The 21,882-nt window shown below is 44.1% G+C and overlaps 2 protein-coding genes across 2 annotated transcripts; one reads left to right on the top strand and one right to left on the bottom strand.

The window, feature by feature from the left end:
- Nucleotides 1-2,991: 2,991 nt before the first annotated feature.
- Nucleotides 2,992-5,981, bottom strand: hpdl (4-hydroxyphenylpyruvate dioxygenase-like). The gene is made up of 5 exons (XM_008290446.1): nucleotides 5,294-5,981; nucleotides 5,039-5,205; nucleotides 4,803-4,954; nucleotides 4,013-4,140; nucleotides 2,992-3,602 (listed from the first exon to the last, which is right to left on the bottom strand). Exons 1-5 carry the CDS (start codon nucleotides 5,971-5,973, stop codon nucleotides 3,401-3,403), a joined length of 1,329 nt encoding a protein of 442 aa, XP_008288668.1. The 5' UTR covers nucleotides 5,974-5,981; the 3' UTR covers nucleotides 2,992-3,400.
- Nucleotides 5,982-6,582: 601 nt separating this feature from the next.
- Nucleotides 6,583-21,809, top strand: zranb1a (zinc finger, RAN-binding domain containing 1a). Its single transcript, XM_008290447.1, has 10 exons — nucleotides 6,583-6,947; nucleotides 7,392-8,244; nucleotides 12,275-12,462; nucleotides 13,162-13,315; nucleotides 14,256-14,327; nucleotides 15,190-15,388; nucleotides 15,818-15,938; nucleotides 18,390-18,519; nucleotides 19,465-19,694; nucleotides 20,740-21,809. The coding sequence occupies exons 2-10, from the start codon at nucleotides 7,416-7,418 to the stop codon at nucleotides 20,953-20,955; spliced, it is 2,139 nt and encodes a 712-aa protein (XP_008288669.1). The 5' UTR covers nucleotides 6,583-6,947; nucleotides 7,392-7,415; the 3' UTR covers nucleotides 20,956-21,809.
- Nucleotides 21,810-21,882: the final 73 nt, after the last annotated feature.

Genomic DNA, 21,882 nt, shown 5'->3' on the forward strand with positions numbered 1-21,882 from the left:
AATACACAGTGGTGAAACATGATAACCTACCAACTGTATGCGACTCGCAGACGTACTGAGGGAGTAAAATGGAGATGCATGTTATATATATACACGCAGTCAGTTCACCCCCTTTACAAAATAAGCTCCAGTATAACACAGACTAGTCCTATATAAATACATTTATTACAAACAGATGTTCTTCCAGCAACTAAATACTACCTTTATCATGATCGGCATCAGCATGTTGGGGAAAAAGGTGCACGTATAGTCTCCTGCGCACACTACTAATATCATTTAGGTTCCAAACTTTTTTGAAAACCCAGCCAATTAAATTCTACTATTTCCATTCAAATACTTCTTGCAGGTGTGAAGTGGTATAATTCAGCATTTTACAAAAAAAAACTTTATGTTGTTGTTCATCTTGCAATCAATCGACATGCAGCTTGTCTATAACGACTGTGTTTGTTTGGTTTGTTGCGTGTTTGAACATTATGTGTATAGACAGATAGAGTTATTTATTGATCCCCTAAGGGAAATTGCAATGTTGCGGCAGCAATTTCCCTATCACAAAAAACACACACACACACCTTAAACTGATCTGGCATGAGTTAGTGAGGTAAGAAAACACACTATTTTAAAAACATATAACATGCATAAATGGCCGCTAGATTAAAAAGATAATAGATTTGAAATAAGATAAGACGGAACTCTCACAGTGTAAATTAAAGTCAAGTGTTCCAAGCATACTGTGCATACGGGCATAGTTTCTTATATGTACTCTGATAGTTTCCTTGATTGTGATGGTAAATGATAAGAAAGAAATCAGAAATACTCATAAGAGTTGCTAAACTTATTTCTATATATTTAAACAGTAAAGCAACTGGATTCTACTAGTAAACTCCTACTGTAGTGTAAAAAGACAAGTACATTTTTACAATTCCTGCCCCACAACATCATATACAGTAAGTTAGTTTATTCTGTGAGGGCCGAAGTTAACACACTGGGCCTCAGAAGGGTGGGGAGCTGCGACTCACCCCTGGCAGACACTATTGTTAATCAAGGAGTAACATCTGTTGTGTGCCTCTAATCTCCCCCAGACTGTCAGACTGTCCTCCTCGGTTTTAGACTGTCTGCCTTTTGTGTTAAAGGGCACCCAGGATTTGTCTCCTCCACGATGTAGGCTACAGTGTGGGGGGGTGACAGAGTTGTTTTGAACCAAAGCCCCCGTCAGCAGCAAGCAAATGAATGCAGGATATATGATACAGCAAACTTTGAATTTCATAATCTTAGAAAATCACAGATTTGGGAAGCAGATGATGAAAACAGCTTGTGGGACAGGAGTAGGCGAAGCAACAAGTTTGGCAGCGTGTGTTGTGACGGTCACAGCCATAGGGGGCAGTATCCACCAATCATAGCGCGAGAAAAGCCTTCAAAAGTAACCTGGAGTGTAATAGTTTCCACATGAGTGAGTAATACGCCTTGATGTTGTTGTTTTTAGTCATTTCTCCTTGACTTTGTTAATGTAACTGTAGCTAGCATATGGTTAACAGTAAATAGGAAGTGATCTTCCAGCTCCCAGTGCTGAGACCCCATGCAGAATGCTGTATGCCATCTGTGGCTCACACTGGCTGGGGACAGATGGCTCGAGGACTCCAGTTACAGGAGCCATCCCTTCTCAACTTTAATGAATAATGTTAATCTTCTCCATCACTACCAACATTTTCCAATTACAGCAGATTTAGAAGTTTGTTTTCTTTGGTGATGTGAAAAAAAAAATAAACAGGGTAAAAGCATTTACTTCTGTTCATACTGTGGCACAAATTAGTTCCAAAGTTTCTCATATGTGATATCTTTTTTTAGTTTGTCATTTCTATCGATGGGAACAGATCCTAAATACACAGTCAAGTGTTTAAAAAATGTAGTTTGGCCAAGAGGGTGACACTTGATTAAAAGAAAAACACTGACACCATTTGTCAAAAATGCAGAAGTACATGAGCTTAAAAACCGGCTTTTTCCTGCTTGTTGTTGAAATTACTGTCTGATGTTACTCGGCGGGATACTGTAACTACAGTCGGGACATAAAAAGAGCATATGGCTTTCATGGAACTCCATCTAAATTTCACTGCTTCTCATCTAGCCCACTAATCCTCGCCTATAATGTTTATAGCCAAGTTAATTGAACTGGCACATCTCTGTGGGCTTGGAGATCCCTCCTAAGAGGCTCTGAAGCCACGTTTTTTTTTGCCAAAGTGCGCTCAGACCTCCACCGTATCTGAAAGAGGTGCAGCTGTTCGTCCAGTTACGGTTCACGGGTGACTTTATAAGTGAGTTATTTCGAAAAAGGGGCCACTGCACTCAGTATAGCATTTAAATAATAAACTAATAGATGAGTCTACCATGTACAACGTTATACTGTTGTGGTAAAATTAGTCAGTATTTCTCTATTTTAGATATAAACACAGACTCTGATAGAATAAGATCTTTTAAGTAAAAGAAATAACACACAAGCATAAAAACTAACCCTACAAGTATGAACTGAAAACTCGAAATATTATAAGCAAAATGCTCTGGCGCACTCATAAATATAGCAGTATTATATTACACTAATTGGATTATTGTCATTGACGCATTAACAGCCTTTAAATCCTTCAGTTCTTTCCATTAGAGATAGAGGTGCTTAAATCTTTTACTTAAGCACGCTCCATGATTCAGGTAAAATTCATTGCATCCAACCTCTTCGCAAAACATCAGAATGTTTTAACTGTAACTTTTAAATGATTGCAGCGGGGTAAGAAAGTGCACTCGTTCCTTCTGAAATACATCAAGTCGTGCATATAAGGAATATCTTAGGTCATTACTGACTGTACATTCCATCTCTTTCCACTTGTCATGTTTACCCAAGATGACCAAAGAGATTTCAAAAGCCCTTATTCATTAGTCTGGACCACACACACATTCTCAGAGACACGGAGCACATTATTTTGGAGACAGTAATTGGCCTTCATGGACTACTGTGAGGAACAGATTTATTGTGGAACAGTTGCTCTGGAGTCATTTGGTCTGCTTTGATTCAGTGAAAACAAAGACATTCATTTTACTGCTACAGCAAGTGTAATTTTCTTGAGACATTTTTTTCGAGGACAGAACGTATCATTTGATTCGCAACACTTTTGCGCTTAGTGTCATCAGTCAGCTCAGTCAGGTTCAAGGATAAATACTAATACAGTGTATAACGGACAGTTATATTGTTAGCAGTGCAATAAGCATCTTCAGATTTACCACTTGTAGAAAAGTCATGTAAATATATTACAATCAAGTTGTCTTAAACCATTTTACATATTTTCCCCGGTAAGGGCTCTCACATTGTTATAAAAAACATAGAGGAAAAAAAAAACCCTGATATAAATTTCTGGACCAGCTAATACGGAGCGGTTTGCACAGTTTTTGGAGGTCCCTCTCCTCGAGAATCCGTCCTCTCGTTCTCCATGTACGCCTGCACAGACCTCCACAGCGCCCTGATGTTCCCCTCGCCAAAACCTGTCGCCCCTCTTCGCTCAATCAGCTCCAGGAAGAAGGTGTCCTCTGCAAATATGGGCTTTGTGAACACCTGGAGGAGGTATCTGAAAGCAAAACCACACAAGGAGGAGACTTGTTTCATTATGACACATCACACTTTCAGCCTCAGTTTCCCAAGAATCTCTCATGGAGGGTTTCGTTCATCATACTTTAAAAAGGCTCATTTATGTCCAGCGGTTGCTATCTATAACTGTACTGGAAACAAATCCTCATTTTAATTAAGTTAACAGATGAATAACTGTTTGCAGTGCTTTTGTATATTTATTTCAAAAGTTGTAGAAGCTAATAAAGAAAAGCAGCTTTATATGTGTAAAACTCAGAGGTGCTACACTCCAGCAAAAAGTGTTTTTCTTTTTAGGCAGATAAAACAAATAAGTCTATAAGAAAATGCACCGTTTGGAAGCGATGCAAGTTTAATAGAGGCGTGAGATTGCAGCTCCTGATTGCCTCTCACCTTCTGTTTTCGCTGGATGCCGTCTGCGATAAGGGATCCTGGTGCAGGTCTGTATCCAGGAGAATGCCATGCTGTGCCAGCATCTGGGGACTGTGTCCTGCTTCTTCTATTTCCTGCTGTTTTCCCACCTGTCACAGCAGATGAGATGTGTGAAATAATTGCCAACCGTGGCAGTTTGCAAATAAAGTTAACGTAATACTGTAATATTCCAACATTATGCTGTGCAATATGCTGTTTAGTTACAATGTGTGCTCTTTAGTTTTTGCTAATGGTACTTAAATGTGTGTACATATATGTAGACTAGCATGTGGCTGACAGTTATATATGTATGTATTCTGTATTTAAAACACATGCTTAATGCAATGACACCAGCCCCCAAGAAAACTTTCCCTAAGGGGACAAGGAAGTGTATTGTGAGTGTATTATGACATCAGGCTCTTCATTGTTATTTAACTATAATATACTGTCTTAAGTTTTTAGTAATGACACTTACATGAGTGTAAACATGTCCACTAGTATGTCACTGACTGGTTCATGCCAATGTACTCTGCATGTAAAACACATGCTAAATGCAAAGACTCCAGGACAAGAAAAATGTTCCTAAGGGTACAAGACAGTTTATTGTTCTGTATTAATGTTGTGCTCTTTCTATAAGTTCTACATAGAAAAGCTACAAACTAAAGTCTGTCCCGCCCTGGAATTTCAAAAAGATGACTTTAAAACAGGGGCTATTGCTCGCAGTAACTGAGTAATTAATGGTTTCTTTATTTTGGCTGTGAGTAACTCAAACCTCAGTGTAATAGGCCGGAGGAGGGGAGAAGAACTGTACGCCAGCTTTAGCCATGGTGTGTGCAGTAGAGACTATGTCTTTGGTGTACAGTCCGATGTGCTGGACCCCCGGGGCTTGATGCTGCTCCAAGAAGGTGTCGACCTGGTTGCTGCCTGAGAGAAGCAAAAACACACAGCGATGCAGGAGTTGCCATGGTTTCAATGAAATATTTTCCAGCTGAGCGCGGCTGCTGTTACCTTGATCGGGCAGCGATTCTGCAATGACAAACTTGCAGTCTGGGTCTTTTTTGTCCACAGAGGGAAGAGCGATTCCGGCTTCGCTGCACTTCCAGTACTGCATGGCAGTGAGTCGCAGTCCGATGCCCTCCTGGTTTACGACAAAACCTTCATCAACATCTTCATTACTACTCAGAAAAACAAACAGTCTTGATTATTAACACAATAAAACTCAGTGTTGCTCATAGATGCCTTGATGTGATAACAGCTTCTTACCTGTCAATGAAGAACCTCTGAAAGCCAAAGAGCTTCTCGTACCAGCTCATGACCTGCTGGGTGGTTCCTCTGGGACAGGCGTAGGTTATGTGATCAAAGTGTGTGACAGGGCAAGACACGTCCTCTCCCTCTGAGTCCTTCACAGTGAAATCAAACCCAGGCAAGAAGACTCCCCTGTACTTGGTCTTGTCGATGAGCGTGTGGCACACGTTTCCCACCACGGATTTAACCACCGAGTAGGTGACGGGACCATCCTCATCCTCCACCGTGGTCGGAGGCACCAGGAAGTTGCAGCCCAGATGGCGAAGCACCTTGAATGACCTTTCCACATCCTCCACCTCGAAGCACACGTTGCTCACAGTGTCCACCGGGTGACGAGGGCTCACGTCGTAGAGACACGCGGAGGAGCCACCCGGCGTGCGCTTCCCCGCGTCCACCCGGCGTGGACCGTGTTTGTCCAAAGCGCCCGGCCCTTCATTCAATCCCACACTTCCCTGAGTTGGTCTCTCATTCACGACGAAAACCGCCGCTCCTTTCCTGAAAGCCAGCTGCCGGGACCTGCCGGTGAACCTGGCGGCAAACAAATTAAACTTGAATTTAGAGCTGAGCTCGGCCGCTATTCTCTCAGCGTTGGAGACATGGATGGAAACGTGGTGCAGCCGGCTCAAGAGGGCTGCCATGTTTGTTCAAGTGTCCGGGAGGCGTGTCCTCAAGGAGAAGAACTTCCCACCGACAGAGTAAAGGATGACATAACAACAACAACAAACAACGAAAAAATATCAGCTGGGCGTGTAAATATTGTCTCATGTTGTTAAAATCCCATAAAAAGTTTCGCGATAGTGTATACAAAATTATTTTTAAAATGATAAAAGCTATCTCATTTGCCGTGTCTATCAATTAGTTTGCAATATTTTGCTCTTTAAAAAAAACAAACAAACAAAAAAACATAATATTTTATTTACAAAACAACTTCCCTACCCAAAAACCACAGTGATTCGCGACACGTTTAAAGTTAATAATAAGCTCGGATATGTCACAAAGCCCCATCCGGAATTGAAGTGTTTGTTTTTTTTAACGTGATGATATAAAAATGTTTAGAGCACAGATTGAGCGTAATGTGGTTAAACTTCAGCCAACACAGAAATATATGTAAGTGACAAGGTTAAAAAAAATAACCAGTTTCTGCCTGTTAATATCAAATCTCGCGGTGCTTGTGGTTTTTCCGTTGCGTCCTGAAGGCATCACAGTACTTTCCCCTCGTCCAATCGGATCGCGAGCTGAGCCAGATGATTGTTGACGAAGGCAGGCCAGCGTTTATTTTGGCTCTGCTACTCATTTGTCTCGCTGTCGCCGCCATTAAACAACACGGAGGCAATGTAAACCATGGAGAGTCGCGGATTTGTGCCATGATTTCGAGGCGCTCAGAGGCTTTGTCGCGGTTGGCTTTGTTCGGCGAGAGGTTAATGTGTCCGTGAAGGTAAACATGTGAGAGAGGAGAGGAGTCGAAATAATTCGGATCGGGAAAGGTTTGATTGAGCTGGAGGAGGAGGAGGAGGAGGAGGAGGAAGAGGAGGAGGAGAAGAGGGGGACTGGACAAGAAGGGTTTGTTGTGGTTTTTCAGCTTCACTTGAGAAACAAGAGCACTCACGAAACGGTAAGAATTCAACGTGTTTTCCGCGAAAACATTCCGGCTAGTGACATGTTACGTGACTGTACGCGCTATGAACACGCTCGGTTGAATTTCACGGCAGCTAACGTTGGATATGCTACGAGGCTAGCTTGGCAGCTAGCGAGCTAAAGGCTAAAAAAACTGGAATCTGACTGCACGCTAACGCAATAATGCCACCGGTCATGTGAATTAAATCCCAGCTGTTAGCTACGCTCCATGCTGCTACTGATAATGGGAATCTGGCAGGCGCTTTAAATCACACCAGAAATCACAGTGCTGCCAGGGTGTCATTGAAGATGCCCGGCCAGATGCAAGTTAGTTCACAAACTGCTGGGGAAAACTTAGGCATCAGTAGTTTAACGGGTTTATTTTTTTTCAGTTGACAGATTATTGTTGATGCCTAACATCTAATTGGATTTATCACAACAGGTCGAACAACTGAAGTGAGTCACGATGACGGAACAGAAGGTAAAGTGGGCCTGTGACTACTGCACCTATGAGAACTGGCCATCTTCTATCAAGTGCACTATGTGCCGTGCACAGAGGTTGAGGGGTCCCATCATCACAGAGGAACCTTACAAAAACAGCCCCGATCTGGACGCCAGTGTGGAGTGGGATCCTCCTAGAACTGAAAGTGGAAGCAGCCTCCTCATCTGCCCTGACTCCAGCGCCAGGCCACGAGTCAGGTCGGCTAGTATGGCTGAGCTTGCCAATAAGTGGTCCTGCCAGATGTGCACCTACCTGAACTGGCCTCGCGCCATCCGCTGCACACAGTGCCTGTGTCAGCGCCCGAGGACCAGCAGCCCCACCGAGTCCCCCCAGACCTCAGGCTCCAACGCAGGCTGCCGTCCTGCTGTCCACTCTCCCGTGGACACCTGCGAGGAGTACAATGACAGAAACAGACTCAACACCCACCAGCAGCACTGGACATGTACAGCTTGCACTTACCAGAACTTACCCAGAACTACAAAGTGTGTGGTGTGTGACCTGCCCAAGCCCAACAACCAGGAAGCCATAGAGTTGGCTGAGTCAGCGGAGCCCTCGCCCATGATCAATGAGCAGGACAGGGCTCGGTGGAGGGGCGGCTGCAGCGGGGGTCAGGGTCAGAGGACATCCCCTCCTATGCCCAAGAGGGAGGACCACGTCAAAATGGACTTTCAGAGGATAGACCTCGCAGCTGGAGCCATGAGCAAAGAGGAGCAAGAGGTCGACTTCAAAAAGTTAAAGCAGATTAGAAACCGGATGAGGAAAACAGACTGGCTGTTTCTCAACGCATGTGCTGGTGAGTTTTTGCACATTATTACGTGTCATTCCTGCTAGGATTGAACTGATTAGGCGGTTAGTCAACCCACAGAGAATTAATCAGCAACAATTTTGACAGCTGATTTGGCCACATGTGAGTGAAATGCCAGAAATCTTTCTCCAGCTTTTGTGCACACAGTTTCTGTTTGTATATTATCATAAATTATCTATCTTAAATAACAAAAAGGTGCTGCATTAGTTACTAAATTCTTGTATTACATGCATTCCATAGTAGTGATGACAGATATTTAGTGTATTTATTATGCTTTGATTGTTTGAGAATGCGATCCCTCTGTCCTCATTTCCCTCTGTGACTCACCTGCGTAGTCCTGCTGCTACAGAGAACTCATCCTCTTGTCCCATTTTTCTTTATAACAACAGTTCTATTTTCACACTGCGTTTTTGTTTCATTCCCAGATGTCACACTGAGTGATGACACAGCGGCGTGCTGCAGACAGGGACAACAGTTTGATTGTTTCTGTCCCAGGGGCAAAACATTTCTTTCCGCTTAGTGCTATTTTATTACCGCGCAGATGGTGCATCACTCCACGATGACCAAGGCTGCGTAGTCGTGCGGTCCTCTTTGTGTTTTATTAATGAGTGACAGCATGTCTCATTGTTTGAACTCCAAATATTAGAGTACAGAGGGAATTTTGCTAAATATGGGTACTGCGACTTTTATTATCGCTGCTGTCGAGTGACAACCGTCCACTACAGAGCACGAGTGATGTCGGACGGCAGCATGATAGAGACGTGTAACTTAAAGGTTAATAGGCATTTAATCCAACTCATCACTGAACCACTATCTGGCCTTGCCGGGCCACTGAGAGCATCTTTCAGAAACTGAGAGGGTACGAGTGCTTCCCAGCTGGCGGGGATGAATGGGCCGGCTGGGCAGCGCAGTGAGAGTGGAACCCACGGATCAGAGACTCTCCTGGCTCGCAGTCAACAGACCCTGTAAACAGTGGTGCTTATGTGCTGAGCAGGGGGCCCCCAGGAGGCGAAAATAGCCTTGATTTTAAAAAAAGCAAAAAAAAAGCATGAAGGCAGCACGTGATCGGCGTCCTTGTGACCTTTGCACCGATTGCACTTGCTGGCGTGTTGTTGAGGAGCAGAAAACATTACTCTTAGGTCACAGCAAGGCAGTTTTTTTTCTGAGTCCCATATGCATGTTTAGACATTGCCTTTTGATTATATTCTCTATACTGCCATGTTCTGCCTTTTTATTCATGTCAGCTGACCCGTTTGAGCTCTGTGTTGCATGCGCTCTTCAAACTGTTTGTCAGCGGAGGAAGTGCACGAGTCGAGCAGCACATTAAGGCCAAGCCGAGCACTTCCTCGGGTCTCAGAACTTGATCTCGCTTCACTGTACTGATTGCCCACATTTCTGGTCTGGTGTTTTTTCAGAGCTCCCGTGTTTGAGCCAAAATCCGATGATCCCATTCATTCTGCTTTCCCTCAAAAGGAAGCAGACTCTGTTTTGCTAATATTGTTCTTTTGTTTTGCTGACGGACTGCAAAGTTTGATGTTGCAGCTGATGATGATGTTTGCAGTCTATGGGATTGGCGTGAACGCGTAACACCATGTTTTTTGCCTTTAAGTGCTGGAAACTGTCTCGCTGATCGGCTGGGTTTTTAATCTGACAGGCTAAGAAATGTCAGCTCCTTCAAAACTACAAAATTGATCATATCAATTTGTAGAAATTATGCTCAGAGATATTAATAACTCTTTTTGTAAAGTTGTGCGCGGTGAATTATTCAATCAGGCCAAATAACAAAACAACATTCGTGGTGCAAGAGATGGCGACCTGTGTCAGAATCCAGCAGTTTGTCCTGCTGTAACTCGGTTTAGAAACATATCAGACTGAAGCTTGCTTGTCTCAACATTCTGGTGCAGCGATACTGGGATCAGGAATGCGGTCTTGTTGTAGATCTTGTTGTACACCTTGTTAAACATGAAAATGAAAGGCAGCAATATTTTTGACATGCTAGCTCCACCGGGGCCTCTAGAGGCGTTGCAGAAGTGGCTGCCTTTGATTCAAACACACAACGGGAGATAAAACGACAAACTGTTGCTCCCGATGCCCCGCTTGTGGCTGATCGAGCCACTGTGGGACTATTATTGTATAGACTAATCCCGGCATGAAGGGGTAATTGTAATGTTTGCATCGTTGCCCAATTTAATGCTATTTATTTATACTTTAAATTCCACAACTAGGCTTCATAGTGTGCTGCTATGGCAGTTGATTGATGGGAATTTGACTTAGAAAGGATGCAGAGTAAAACAGCTTTATTTGCATTAAATCTGGGAAATGTTTAGGTGCTTGAATATAAAAATACTGGCAATGAGATTCACATGTCAGTCAAGCAGCTTGTGGACTTCCTGTTTGGGACTTGAATTCTTGGCTTTTCCAAATGTTTAAGGGTTAGTTTTTTTGCTATCCACTGACTGCAAATATCCTTCTTTCCCTTTGCTGTCAGTAATTCTGCCATTTCTTTTTTCCCCCTTTATTACATATGGCAGAGAGAGTTGTGTGCCGCACAAAACCGGTCTTTCGCTGGAATCAGACAGTGGATGTTATCACAATGTCTCCCGTGTTTTGGTGTAAGGTCTTCATTAGGGTGTGTTTTTGCCTGTTTATTTTTTACCCGTCTTGTCGTGCGCATAAACAGCATACTCAAATGTACTTATTGACACTTCATTCTCTACAAGAGCAGAATTAGGACACAGGTTTACGACTTGTTGTTTTTTTAAAAAAAAAGTTGAACCAAAACCAACAAAAACTGCCTATAGGTCTCCAGAACATGTCGCCATATTCTGAAGTTCTTCTATGCATGCAGTCTCCAACATGGCAGCAGCTGTATCACAAACAAACTCATTCAGCGTCTATTTATAGGTCGGTGTTTTGCCAAATGTCACCCAGCATGTGTAAAAGGAGACAGGACGCTCTTGGAACAGTTCAGTCCAGATCCTCTCAAGCTAGCTGTCCTCCTCCCTGCCAGGGCGTACGTCCTCACACAAGGCTTCGAATTAGCCAGCCAGCGCCATCAGCGATCTGGGTTCCACCTAGCGCATTTCACCCGCAACAGATGTTGAGACCAGTGGGTCCAAAAGGACGGAGGGGACGCTAATCTGCACAGACTGTCCTCTGTCTGACGCAGCTCTCTGATAGCTAAGCTACACTGCTCTGTCTGTTGTGCTATGTAGCAGTCTGACAGTGTGATAACTGTTCTCACACCAGGGTTAGCTAGTGGTAACATCTAGAGGTCATCAGAGCTGTCGCTTGACGTCAAGAGCCAGAGACCTCTGTTCAGTCTGAATTCTTTTTGCATTTAGCTTTTTCTTACCCTCCCGTCTCCTCTCCTGTTGAATTCTCACAGATCTTAATATTAATTGCTTGTGACTGTGAGCAGCGTGATGTGTTTCAGCACAGTTTAACGGATATTTCTGCGGCTCTTTCACGGAGCATGGCGAGCTGTCTGCTACATCTTTGCCTGCGTTATGAGCAAGGGCACTGGCTGGAAGCTGCTCCAAAAGCTCGTCTAATCCGTTTACAAAGTATAGGGATGTTTTAAAAGGATTTCTACATGTATTTATTTTCGTTTGGAGATATTTTGAAACGGGGAAACTCCAGTATTTGGAGTAGTAGATTCACATGCCAGTTCCAGTGTAATGTCGTCTAATACAGTCGTACTGCATTAGTAACTATAAAGATTATGATGTTTACAGAGGTGCTGATTAAACTTTCTGCTCAGTTGTGATGCTGTTGACGTTGTTGTGTTTCTCATATTTAATCATCCCTCCATTGAAACATATTTTTATCTGAATGTTCCTCAACAATGTAGGCGTGTGTCACTCCGTTGACGTTCAGCAGCCTGTTAACATGAATTCCTGGAAAAGCAGCTCCACCAGTATATTGACTCCGTTTTTATATTTTAGGTACCGGCGTTTTGTTTCCTATTTTTTAACCTTCCTTCCTTCCTTCCTCCTTCCTCCTCCCTCTGCTGCAGGCGTCGTGGAGGGAGACCTGGCGGCAATAGAAGCGTACAAGTCGTCCGGCGGCGATATCGCCCGACAGCTCACCGCTGACGAGGTGCAGCTCCTCAACCGCTCCTCTGCGTTTGATGTGGGCTTCACCCTGGTCCATCTGGCGATTCGCTTCCAGAGGCAGGACATGCTAGCCATCCTGCTAACGGAGGTAAACGTGCTTTAGGATTATGCGTGTCCATTTTTCTACATATGAAGCAGAATTAGTCAGAACGTCAACTTTCCTTTAAGAGGATTTCTCATAAATATTTATTAAAACGATTGTGTAAGTACCAATAGCCTTCCCTCTGCATTATACATGTTTTTACTTTGATGTGAGATGAAGTCCTGTAATTTCGATGCTATTTTCTACTTCTCGCTGTCAGGCACATCAGTCTGTAATTGTTCTTTACCAAAGTAGACGATATATAGCAGATGCCTGTAATGCCTGTAATTACAGCGGAAGTGCACTTTGAGGATTAGGTGAAGGATTAGCCTGGCTGCAGTTCTGTCACTGGTTCCTAATGGACCAGGCACCGAGGACGGAAAAGAAGGATGACCTCTTTACTGCGCATAGCAGAGTTTGATCCTCAGTATAAATAATACACGCGTGGGTCACATTTCTTAGGCTAACATCTCGTTTTGTGACGTACTATGTAAAATACTTGAATTTTCCTTTTTAAGTGAATCCAAAAATGGACCTGTTAGGATTTACTAGTCATGATTAATCTTGTCACGTGGCTAAAACTCACAAATTCAGGGACAAAACTGTAAAATATTTGTCTATATTGTTCACCACAGCTAATGCATAAAACAAAATATCTTTAATTTTTAATCTAACTTCCAGGTAATCTGTGTGTGTTTCTTCCAGGTGAGCCAACAGGCAGCTAAGTGCATCCCCTCCATGGTGTGTCCCGAGCTGACGGAGCAGATCCGCCGAGAGATCGCAGCTTCACTACATCAACGCAAAGGCGACTTTGCCTGTTACTTCCTCACCGACTTGGTCACCTTCACTCTGCCTGCAGGTACTCACGGCGTCTGGATGATTGCGCCCCTTTGATTACCGGCCTCCTTGTGTAATCTTAGCACCTCATTTGTTTACCCCTCCATAAATTCTCCTTTATTGGCCTGTGTTGGCAGCATTTTTCCTGTAGCCTCAATAAACATCTCAGAGTAAACAACGCCCACCGCCGACTACCAGCCTTAACATTTGTCTTGTCGCCGACAGTGAACAGCAGAGGACGAGGGAATCATTTTTGCGATGTTCTGAATTGCGTTATCGCCTAAATTTCTTGCTCATTTGCAGAACTTTGGCTGCGTAGTGTGATCGTGCAGCTCGCTGGTGTGTGAACTGTGGATGTTTTCCCTCTCGCTGGAGAACTGGAGGAATGGTGCCCCGCCTTGTTGTGCAGCATTGCTCAGAGAAACAGCAGCTCAGTGTCTCATCCCCGTGGCATAATGTCTTCGTTGAAATGACATGCACTTTGCTTTTAAGAAGTACCAGCATTCTGATTCAGTGCTGCCAGTGCCGCTGGGATGAAAGATTATGCAGGCTTCGCTGATAGATTTGAATTTTTTATTTATTTATTTTTTTTCCCCTCCTGTGTTATGCCAAGTATTTCGCTGCAGACTGAATTTGGCCCAAGGCCAGCTGCAGGGAGCTGTCCTCTGTTTCTGTGTCTCTTGCTTTCAAACAAAGCCAGTGCCATTCACTATTGAACCAGAGAATAGCCACCAGTGTTCTGGCTTTGTGTGTGCACAGTTCAATACACACAGAAACACAACATGCTGTACAGAGCTTGTGTTTACAGTGCGCCATTGACAAAATGTCATCCAGTGAATGGAATTGCAAAGAACATCCCCTCTGTGTGTCATTACTGTAGCGTTTATGTTGCCCTGGGCCCAGTGTACCATTAGCTTATAATGAGCATAAAAACATAATATCTCTCCCATGTGTCTTTGCAGATATAGAGGACTTGCCGCCTGCTGTCCAGGAGAAGCTGTTTGATGAGGTGCTGGATCGAGACGTGCAGAAAGGTACCCCAGATTTATTCATGTTTACGTCTAGTATCTGCACGTATTCCCGGCCTGCATTCCTTTAAGTCTGGTAGCATGTTTGCAGACATGGTGGTTCTTGGATATCAGTGATTCATGGCCATACTGCGGAGGGGACTCGTATCTAAACACCAACATCTGCTCTGTCTGTGTTCGGTCTCCAACCAGCTCACCGCCTCCTGCTTCATCTCCTTTCCCTTCTCTAATTAGGCTAATTGAACTCACTAGTTTCCCTCCCACATATTTAACCAGCGACACACTCCCACTAAAGCCCTCTGTGTGTGTGTGTGTGAATGCTGGTGAACATACATGTAGGTTTGTGTGTTGCACCGAAGGTATCAAAGGAGTCTTGTGACCTATTTAAGCCACCGCAAACTGGGCTACCGGGGAGAGGTGCTCTGGGTTTTCTGTTTTCGTGCAGAAAATAACCAAAGAATCAGAAATGCAACATTTCAGAAGGGGAAAAAAAAAATGCAGAGAAGCAGGTTCCTCGACTTGCAGTTTGTCTTCCACGACTAGCTGCAGCAGTTGCACATTTGAAACACTCAACACAGCATCTGCACTGTCCCAGATGCTGTGTTGAGTGTTTTCTGAGCAGATAAAAGACTGTGAGCTTTTTAGTTAGCAATGTTTGTTTCATTCCCAGTTTTTTTTTTTGTAGTTTTCATTAAATCCTTCATTTGTCAGCTGAGTAAAGATATGTTGCTCCTGTCAGCTGTTAATCATCTTAAAACTTAAAAATCATCCTTCTGTTCCCCAGCTGGTTTTGAACAAGGCTTGTTAGAAACTGTTCTCTTGTTGGCGCCCTCCTCACCCCACACTTGTACGTTTTGTCTGCGTGTAGAACTGGAAGAGGAATCTCCCGTTATCAACTGGTCTCTGGAGCTGGGCACACGCCTGGACAGTCGTCTGTATGCCTTGTGGAACCGCACAGCCGGGGACTGTCTGTTGGACTCTGTTCTACAAGCCACATGGGGCATCTATGACAAGGACTCGGTGCTCCGCAAGACTCTCCACGACAGCCTGCACGACTGCTCCCATTGGTGAGACACCAAACCCCAACACAGACTTCCTGTGGTCACTTAAACCAGAGAAAGGCTGTGGTTTTTTTTTTTTTAGTATTTTGGAATATCATGCAAAATTGGACTTACCCAAGGGGTTTGTCGTAGTACACTCACAGCAGTTTGTTTACACTACCAGCGGTATTTTAACCAAAGCCGTCCTGGCAGTTTAGTGTTTGTGATAATTTGACTTGCAGGCTCAGAGTAGAAGCATTTCCTCAGGATATTTACACGCTCCCTCCACTCGGTTAAATACAGGAGGGCTGATTATTTAGGAAAAGGTACGAGATGAAAGAAATCCTCTCCTTTTATTGTGTATTGCAGGAGGCATGCGGTAGTTTTTTACGTGTGGTCTGGTTGATGTACTGTAGACTCAAAATTAAATTCAACTAACTTTTTTTTCTTTTTAAGGTTCTACACACGCTGGAAGGAGTGGGAGTCGTGGTACTCGCAGAGCTTTGGTTTACATTTCTCCCTTAGAGAGGAGCAGTGGCAGGAGGACTGGGCGTTCATCCTGTCTTTGGCTAGCCAGGTAATTACGGGCCTCCTTCTGGTTCACTCACTTCCTTCCTCTTGTCGACCGTCACTTGAGAGATACAAGGTGGCCCAGTTTGGGAATGTGTGAGCATCTCATAAATAAGGGAATGGAAGAAATGATGCTAAACTGATGCACTCTCAAAGGCAGGTTTATGACCCCAAAGATGTCAGATGTCGTCTAATAATAGAAATGATGCCGGGTTAATTGTTTAGTGGCAGCGACGGACTGGTTTCATTTAGAAATGCAGAAATTACCTGATTTCTTTATACATGTAAGTGAAATATAAGTGCGTTTCTTTCCCTGGTTTTACTTCCTTTAGTTTCTTTTTTTCTCTACTTCGTATCGTTTACATTAAACCACACATCGGGGGAATTGCTCCGCTGGTATGCACGACATGCTTGCATTACCGCAGTCCGCTGGAATGCGTATAAGCTGCATTCTTGTGTGTACTGTACATTAAGTATGCGACAGTAGTAGAGACACAAAAATCGCCACATCGAACTTCATAGCAGGGCAGATTGGTCAGAAGGTGTAATTATTATAGTTCTGCAGGCATTGATAAGAAGGAAAATTAACAGATAATTTAGAAATATGGTCAAACACACAAACTTAAACTGGCATATAAAATGAAAACGAATCTAACTTTGTTCTCCTCCATGTTTGTTACAAGGACGCTCAGTAAACACGGTGAAAATGCACATTATCTTCTGCTGATAATACAGGAGATCAGATGTTGATTAAATGTATATTTTCACATTTTAATTACTTGTCACTGACTTAGACACACCCTAGTTTCCCGTAGATGAAATTCAAAGCTCTGGCTGCTAAACGATTAGCTGATCGTTTCACCACAGAGGACGTCTCATCCTGGTGGTGCTGCTGCAACTACAGAACAACTCTGTCAACTCTGATTACTGATTCTTTTATCTCATAAACAGTCTTTGGTTGAGCGCAGACGCTGCGTCGAAGCCTGTTTCCTCACCGGCCTGCAGAGAGACAAAGTTTGATTGGGCCTCATTTTAAGTTATCGAATTAATGTTGGCGAGCAGCAGTTGAGTGCACGACCTGCTGTTTGGTGTTTTAGCTATCGGCAGCGATGATCAGCTTGGAATGTTTTGTGTAGATTCCAGAGAGAGGTTCTACTGCCCCAGCACACGCTCCGCTGCCCAAACAGTGACCGATCGATCAGCGCTTTATTACAGGGGTGTGGTTACATCATTGAACAGGGTGACAGCGCAATTAGATTAATCACGCAACCCTACTTCATCGCAGCAACGGCGATGAAGATTTTTGTCGTTAACCTTTGCCGTGATGGAAATTTGAATTTCAGCATGGGTATTAATTCATGCTTCTCTCATGACCTCACACTGCAGTCAGCGAGGGCACCATTCATCGAGGAGCATTCCTAAGAACCTCAGTCAACGTGCAGTCGTGCTGAGCGTAGGGTGTATCCACACAGCAGTTCAACATGTTCTACTCCCTCAGAAACACGCTGTGGTTTGGAACATTCTTGAACCACAAGAGAGAAGACGAGACATATTTGAGCTGCATTCTCTGCATGCATTCTAGTTTATTAATCCACGTGCATGTGAATATGGAAGTTGTATTGGCTCCACTTGCATACAAAGATGAAAGCTGTTCAGAAATAGACGTCCATGCAGTCCACCCTTGTTGGAAGGGTAGTGCTGTGCAAGGTGGATCATGTGGGAATGACAGAGAGGACACGAGCAATTATTACAGATCCCCTAAGATGGGAGTTGTAGATTGACAGACAGCTCATCTACTTGGCTGGCACGCCTGCTGAAGCAGCACTCCTCTCCAACATGTGACCTTGGGATTACAGGCGTTTAGCTCGGAGCCACTCCACCGGCAGCGTAAACAAACACAGCAAAAGCTACCATGTGATAACCTCGTCTGAGGCTTTAACAGCGACGGTGAGGCGAGAGTCAAAGGATAAAATCGCCCTTTGTGTATCCCATCCTGTAAGCGTGGATGACTTGAAGCCCTCTCTTAGCATGAAATACTATTATAGGAGAAGTGTATTTAAGGGGAGTGTGATGTAATCTGCTTCCTGCTTATTCAGTTAGTGCAGCTGCAAGATGAGAACGAGTGTCATGTGTACGTACTGAGAAGTGCAGCAGGTTTACAATGTACAGGTCACTGTTTTGCAATATGATCACAGCGCTTCTTCCCTATTTTTAGTCATATTAACCATTTCCACCCCAGTTCATAAAACATACCCAGTTTTTAGAGCGCTGCCCTCGAGGCTGTTCGGTTTACATCTGTCGTGTTGTTCCCGACTGTTTGGTTTTGTTGTCGAAAAACAGCCGAGGGTTTAAAGGGTTAATATTTAATGCACACGTGGTGGAATGGTTGATGTGATTGCAGCTACTGTACGATGTGTCATTTTGTGTTGTTCTTTTTGTTTTTTTTCCCTCCACTCAGCCCGGGGCCAGCCTGGAGCAGACCCACATTTTTGTTCTCGCACATATTCTTCGAAGACCGATCATAGTCTACGGAGTGAAATACTACAAAAGTTTCCGTGGGGAAACGTTAGGATACACTCGTTTTCAAGGTGAGGCGGCATTTGTTAAAAAAACAAACCTGTGAGATTTTAACTGAAATTAATATGACAGCTCTGCCAACATGCAACTTTTAGTTATTCTTCAAGTGTGAGCTCACCCAAACTACAAGAAGACTCTGGCACGCAGCCACGCAGATAGTCTTGATTATTTTTGCTGTTAACAACCCTCAGTGGGAGCCGGTTTTATTGGAGCTACTTTGTACTGGTAAAAACTTCTGGCGTGTAATTTTTCAGTGCTGCCAGCCTGCTGAATAAATTTCAGCGACCTCAGTTGTAGTGTAGGCAGAGAGTAACTCCTTTTTATGTACCTGGGGATGGACTGATTCTTTATGATGTTTAAGCTCACTCACTGTTTTATTTCGATGAAGCTACTGATGTTATTGTGGAGGCTGCATTTTGGTCTAAACACCTGCAACAGCACCAAATGAAATAAAGTCCGTGGGATTGCTCATTTAACATGTGGCAGCAAAGATATTGTATTTTAAAACTAGAGGGAGCACAGAATAATTTAATCTTTTGTACTGATAATTTGAATAAATGAAATCGTTTTTGATGCCCTGGGATGTATACATTCAATTTAGGCCACGGTTTTGCAGAGCTGCATCCGTTGTTATTGTCTACGTTACATATGAAGTGTGTGTTTGGAGCATGAAGCCAGAGTGGGGAAGGTGGGTGTATTTTCAAAGAAGCAGAGCACCAGGCTGCACCACAGATCTGTTCACAATGAGCCAGTTGTTTCAAGTCAGGTGAAAAGCAGCCACTTTTGATGTCGGGTCAGATCTGCGTTGGCGCTCGGCCCCCAGCTGACATTCACACGCATGCACAACAATCTGAGTGTACAGTTGCATAGCCTGTTCCTCCTCTGGCGCCTCGAGTGCTGCGGCGTACAGTAGCGCCCAGCTCGTCTAACTCGCTCTGTGTGTTGCGCGTCCTCAGGTGTGTACCTGCCTCTGTTATGGGAGCAGAGTTTCTGCTGGAAGAGCCCCATCGCACTGGGCTACACGCGGGGCCACTTCTCGGCCCTGGTGGCCATGGAGAACGACGGCTACGACAATCGTGGTGCGGGCGCCAACCTCAACACTGACGACGATGTCACGGTCACTTTCTTGCCGCTGGTGGACAGCGAGAGGAAGCTGCTGCACATTCACTTCCTGTCTGCACAAGAGGTAGGGGTCAGATTGTAGTTTTATATCCCCCCCTGACCAAAGCATCTAAGAACTTTTTCAATTCATGTACGAAAAGGGAGTTTGTCACATAATTAGCAGGTCACCAGACATGAAAGTATGTACAGTATTTTCTCAGTAGCTTGTGAGCTGTAGTAGTTCTTGATACACGTCACCTTGGTTACTGTAAATTAGTCGTAAACAAAGATGAGGACATAAATGGGTGAAAAATATGGGTATTTTTTTAGTAAAACTAGACAGGAAAATATATATGCAGTAGACAGTATTTACAAACTTTGATAAATACATGATCAACTTTACAATTTAAATTCAATAAATTAGTGAATAATATTAAGTTTTTTGCCTCCACCAAAGCAATTCTTGTAGCCAAGACAGTTGTGATTGGTTTAAAGAAATGCAAAACATGCCAGAGTGTATATCCCCATTATAGGAAGTGATGATGATGATGATGATGATGATGATGAGGGGTAGTCTCATGTAGCTCCAGTGAGCTTTGGTTGTAAGAAGTGAGTGAGTGACTCTCTAAGTGGAGTAAAGTGCAGCCGACGGAGGTGATTGGGTTCCTATAATCAGCAATAAAGTGAGCAGATAGGCCTACATTTTCAGTACGCCGGTGATCTAAATGTTGCGTAATGTGTTTGTTGCCCCAGAAAGAGAAATAAGTTCATGCGAGGTTACAGCAGTGCCTGACTCAAGGGTTTGTCAGGTGCTGAGTTCTGCCTTCCTGCCCATCCTAGAACTGCACGGCAGCAACGACTTCACATTGTAGCGTAAGGCTGCTCGAAAACAGCACAGTCATAAATGATCCAAAGTCTATATAACATTTAGATTTATCAGACGTAAGAGTCTGGACACGCCTCAGTCCGTTATGAAACGGTGGCAGGCCGCCGTAGTCAAGGTAAATAACGGGAAACACAACGAGCCTTATCTACAGCTCACGGGGTCGGGTCACCAGTTGCTGGACGGCTCGGATGCGTCCCGTTTTTGTTCCGTGATGAGTAAAACGGCGTGTTTGTCTGTGACTCAGATGGGCAACGAGGAGCAGCAGGAGAAGCTGCTGAGGGAATGGCTGGACTGCTGCGTGACAGAAGGAGGTATGCTGGCAGCCATGCAGAAGAGCTCTCGTCGCCGAAACCACCCCCTGGTCACCCAGATGGTGGAGAAGTGGTTGGACCGATACCGCCAGATCCGCCCCTGTGCCTCCCTCTCCGACGGCGAGGAAGAGGATGATGAAGATGAGTGAGTGAGCGAGCGAGTGAGCGAGTGAGGGGGAAGTAGAGACAGAGGGAGCTCTTCAGAACGGACACTGCAGGCTCTGGGAGAGAGAACCTTACTATCTACATTTATTTTTTTTTCTCCCCCCGCCTCCCTTTTTCTCCAAAATGTAAATCTTTAACTTGTAATAATGCATGTGTTCTGTGAGCTCTGTGGTAGAAAAGATACCAGCACCATCGAACAGAATCCTGATTACTGCTCCCGGGAAAGCACATCGAGTCCACTTGGTTTGCCTCCTTACACTCAGATTTCTCCCCCACCCCCCACCCCCCCGTTTGCTATCGAGGTAATTATCACACTCGAGAGAAGTACTAGAACATATAGGAACATATACTGTATTCGAGGAAATCCCGAAGCTGCACTAGACGAGGAGTTTCATTTACAGAATTGCCTGACAGAAATTTCGCTTAAACCTGAGAGGATGCTTAAAATCCGTGTGTGTGTATGTTAAGGTTTAAAGAGCACCTGTTTTTTTTTTTTCCCCGATTGCCGGTCCCTTCTGTAAAACCCCATTTGATGTTGAATTTATTTATTTGTTTAGGAGAGTTAGCGACACGGAGGCGACACCTTTTGTTCTGCCCCGTTTTATCTGTGTTCCGTTTGATCCATTCAGTCTTGAAGTATTTTATTTTGCACAGATAAATACCTACATTCTGTGAGGGGGGGAGGGGGAAAAAAGTGACGTACAAGTTTACTGACATTTTTATGTGTGACTTAGTAGTTCATGTTAGACTGGGTGGTGGTGACGCTGGTGGGGAAAACAGAAAACCAAACACTCTGCCTCTTTCAATGGAGAAATTAAATTTGACTCACTTGCATCTACTTCATTGCAGTTTGTGTTTTTTTTGCGTTTGGATCCTTTTGAGCAAAACTAGTAAATATCATCAAGACTGCT

Source organism: Stegastes partitus, unplaced genomic scaffold, assembly GCF_000690725.1.
Source record: "Stegastes partitus isolate 25-593 unplaced genomic scaffold, Stegastes_partitus-1.0.2 Scaffold673, whole genome shotgun sequence".
Taxonomy (NCBI): Eukaryota; Metazoa; Chordata; class Actinopteri; family Pomacentridae; genus Stegastes; species Stegastes partitus.

Coding starts and splice junctions, on each gene's coding strand:
- hpdl (XM_008290446.1), bottom strand. CDS start 5,973: ATGGCAGCCCTCTTGAGCCGGCTGCACCACGTTTCCATCCATGTCTCC. Junction 5,206..5,293: donor CAGAGGTTCTTCATTGACAG/GTAAGAAGCTGT, acceptor TTTTCTGAGTAG/TAATGAAGATGTTGATGAAG. Junction 4,141..4,802: donor CTCCGGCCTATTACACTGAG/GTTTGAGTTACT, acceptor CTGCTGTGACAG/GTGGGAAAACAGCAGGAAAT.
- zranb1a (XM_008290447.1), top strand. CDS start 7,416: ATGACGGAACAGAAGGTAAAGTGGGCCTGTGACTACTGCACCTATGAG. Junction 15,389..15,817: donor CTGCACGACTGCTCCCATTG/GTGAGACACCAA, acceptor TTTCTTTTTAAG/GTTCTACACACGCTGGAAGG. Junction 18,520..19,464: donor AGGATACACTCGTTTTCAAG/GTGAGGCGGCAT, acceptor GCGCGTCCTCAG/GTGTGTACCTGCCTCTGTTA.